At 48.8% G+C, this 3647-nt stretch overlaps 1 protein-coding gene across 1 annotated transcript; it reads right to left on the bottom strand.

The window, feature by feature from the left end:
- Positions 1-1086: 1086 nt before the first annotated feature.
- Positions 1087-3269, bottom strand: fbxl14b (F-box and leucine-rich repeat protein 14b). Its single transcript, XM_018729804.2, has 2 exons — positions 2912-3269; positions 1087-2725 (listed from the first exon to the last, which is right to left on the bottom strand). Exon 2 carries the CDS (start codon positions 2648-2650, stop codon positions 1448-1450), a length of 1203 nt encoding a protein of 400 aa, XP_018585320.1. The 5' UTR covers positions 2651-2725; positions 2912-3269; the 3' UTR covers positions 1087-1447.
- Between the last annotated feature and the right edge of the window lie 378 nt (positions 3270-3647).

Genomic DNA, 3647 nt, shown 5'->3' with positions numbered 1-3647 from the left:
CAACCATTTTGGATCGCCTGGTAAATAATACAACACGCCTGCAGACGCACATCGTCGTCGACGGTCAGTTCGCTCGCTCGCTCGCTCGATCGCCGGTGCGGACTGCCGACTGTCCACAGCGAAACATTTACCGTGTATGAACGTTACACACGGCGAACGCAGGGGAAACATCTCTTGTATAAAAATGAGAGAAATGAGCGTTGGAGGGAAATGAGGCGTCGGCGTGTTTCAATAACAGCGCGAAGACATGACGATGAGATGAGCCCCACTAAACAATAGACTTCAAATTAAATAAACACTTTTTATGAACATACTTGATATTATCGGTCTTTATTATATAAATATCAACTTTAATGTTTACTGTAAGAATATAAAACAATTTAAATTCAGATTTCTTTTTTACAAATACATATACAGTACATTTTAACACAGTAGCTTTTCAGCAGGACGTAGATGTCGAAGTGGACACATCATGTTACACAGGCCCGACACACACTGGCTTGTTAACCGAGAACAAAAATATTATCTTTCGTAGTCGCCAGCCCCAGATGCCCAATTTAGACGATTTTTAAAGGGGGGGTCGACGTTTTTACCGTATTATGCATGTGATGTGTTGTTGCATTGAGAAGAGCAAATCAGATGTTCAATTCAGTGAAATTACTCGAACGATAAACCGATTTGCGAAGAATTTTTTTTTTTTCTTAAAAAAGGAAATCACTTCAATTTGAAGTACGATGCTCTGAATTACAGCTATTAATTTTAAGATCTGCTTACATAAGCATAAATACATCAGCTGAAGGGACCCCTTATTCAAAGCTTCAATTCAAGGCTTCGCGGCCTGTAAGTTGTGCTAAACAAAACAAAACAAAAAAGGCTTTTTGTATTCAAAAATCTGTATTTTATCCAAATTTGCATAAACTTGCTATTGTCTAGATTAAGCAGGCTGTGCTTTGAAACTTTCGTTTCTATTATTGGTAAGTATTCGAACGAAAACAACAAAGGTAGTTAAAGATTCATTCTTTTTGTATTCTCCAGAGACGCGGTGGGGGGAGGGGATTATTTTTCTAGGCACAAAATTGTCTCCACTTTTTTTTTTTTTTTCTCTCTTCTTCTTTTAAAGAATACAAGGTTTGCAGTAAATAACCGAGGTAGCCAAAATGTTTTAGACGTGATACTCGGGGGAGGAGGAAAATAACTTTAATATTGTGACTTCTGCAAAGTGGAAAAGTTTGAAACAACGTCTGTACCACAGCAGGAATAGTTAATGATACTGATCTTTTTTTTTTTTTTGTAAATCTACTAGGCGGAATTTTAAAGTCACAGTTATGCAGTTTTAATACATTAAAAATACTTAATTTTGAACAACAGGGTTTTTGAATAAAGAATTCCCCCGCCCACTCGCCCCTCCCCCCTCCCCTACCGTCGCCCGCCCCAAGTCTTACAAGTTTCACCTCACTTTTTCACTTTCCGTCATCTGCCACAGTCCAAGGTTTAAAACTTTAAGGCAGGGGAGCTGCGTTATCCTCTCTAGCCCCCTCTTCGTGATTTTTGTACATCCATAGAGGTCGATCCCGGTGAGCTGCGTGAGGTGGTCAGCGATGAGCTCCAGTCCTTTGTCTGTAATCCGCACGCACTGGCCGATGTTCAGGGTCCTTAGCTCGTGCATCTGCCGCACCATCCGGTTTATGCCGTCGTCGCTGATGTGGCACGAGCACAGCGACAGCGACTTGAGCTGGTAAAGGCCTTGGGCGATGTACGCCAGGCTCTGGTCGCCGATCTTGTCGCAGAAGGACACGTCCAGCCCCAGGAGCCGCAGGGTCCCCATGGCCAGGTGCATAATGCCCGTGTCGCTTATGTTGTCACACGAGCGCAGGTTCAGGCTCCACAGGCTCGTCATGTGGGACAGGTGAATCATGCCGGCATCCGAGATCCCCCCGCAGAAGCTCAAGTTGAGAACTTTGAGCTTGGTCAGGCCTTTGGAGATGTGCTTGAGGGACAGGTCCGTCAACTTCTGACAGTCCTGCAGAGTCAGGTACTCGAGGCTGAGGCAGCCCTCGGCGGCGCTGCGGGTCATCCCGGCCAGGTGTCCGATCCCGACGTCTGACACATGTCTGCAGCTGCGCAGGTTGAGGCTCTTGAGTCTGTGCAGACCCCAGGCGATGAGCAGCAGACCCGTGTTGGTGATGTTGCTGCAGCCGCCGAGCTCCAGCACCTCCAGGTTCTTCAGATATTGCGCGATTCTGCCCAGGCTGGAGTCCGTGATCTGCTTGCAGAGGCTCAGGTTGAGCACCCGCAGAGACGGGATCTCTTGCACGAACGCGTGTCCGAGGCCATTGTCGGTCAGGTTGTAGCAGCCGCTGAGGTTGAGGCTCTCGATGTTCGGCATCCCCTGGATCACGTAGCTGAGGCTGCGCCTCAAGCTGAGGATCTGCACCCTCCGGATGCCCCGGGCCTGGAGGCTGGGGAAGAGGGACGGGTTGGCCCGCCGCAGATGCAGCTTCGCCTCCACCCCCCGCCACACAGACTTGTGGTAGGACGCGTCCCTCCACGCCGTGCACACTTGGGCCACCCTGCCTTTGTCCCTCACGTCCAAGTAACTGAAAATCATCGCTAGAATCTCTGGGAAGAGGCACGAGATGTGCGTCTCCATTTTAGCCTAACATACAAGAAAAATCTCGGTCAACCCAACCGCGGTCGCTGGTACGGCAGGCTATCGTTCTTTATCCTGGGGAAGAAAAAATGTTTTAACACCCTTTTCCCGTTTCTTTTTTTTTTTTTTTAAACAATTATTTAAACAAATCGATCAACTCCACGTCCCACGTGACCTGTCTGGGTTGCGCAGTAGGATTCAAATGCAAAAAAAAAAAAAAAAAGAAAAAAAAGAAAAAAAAAATCCAGTTCCGATACAAACCTCAACCGAAGGAGGAGGGAAGAGCGGAGCGCTCGCTCACACGGCGGCGCAACCCGATGTGTGTTCCGAAGAGCCTTCTGCTTCCTGCCGGGGATCCAGGCGGTCGTACATTTTCAAAAAATGCGTGTAAAAATCCGAACAAGAGACAGAGAAGAGCGGGGCACGTCGGTCGGAGTGTGTGTGTTCCGAGCGCGGCGCTCAAAGAGAGAGAAGGTCTCGCCTCGCCTTGGCGCTCCGCTCGCACGCCTTGCCGAGCCCAGGGGCTTCCTGCTGCCTTTGTCTGATCTTTTCAAACTGACTTGGCAGGGCCGCCAGCACCGCGAGGCCGCGGGGGAAACGCGCGCGCCGCCGCGCCGAAAACGCCGCTCCGCGCGCCACGAAACACGCGTGAAACGCACGACACACGCGAGCCCCTCGCGCTTTATACACACTCTTTAAATGACGGAAGCGGAGTGTATTTGAACGGATTTCGTTTTGTGTAACTGGGCTCCCCCTTCCCCTCGGAGGCTCTTGGTTCGACCCAGCTCAGCTGGAACAGTAAGAATAGTTCCCCTGGAAACCAACTTCTTACAATTCAGTTCACTTTACCCTTAACCCATTAGCTGTCGACGTGTAGCAGTCGGCTGTTTTGTTTGCTTGCTGTTGTTAATTCGACGGCGAACCGCGGATCAAAATGCCATTCTTGCCATTTCTCGGTTAAATTGGCGCTGCGGCTTAAAAATCTGCTGAAGATCAT

Source organism: Scleropages formosus, chromosome 21 (genome assembly GCF_900964775.1).
Source record: "Scleropages formosus chromosome 21, fSclFor1.1, whole genome shotgun sequence".
Taxonomy (NCBI): Eukaryota; Metazoa; Chordata; class Actinopteri; order Osteoglossiformes; family Osteoglossidae; genus Scleropages; species Scleropages formosus.
The sequence above is the reverse complement of the archived record's forward strand: the minus strand, read 5'-3'. Positions and strand labels throughout refer to the sequence as shown.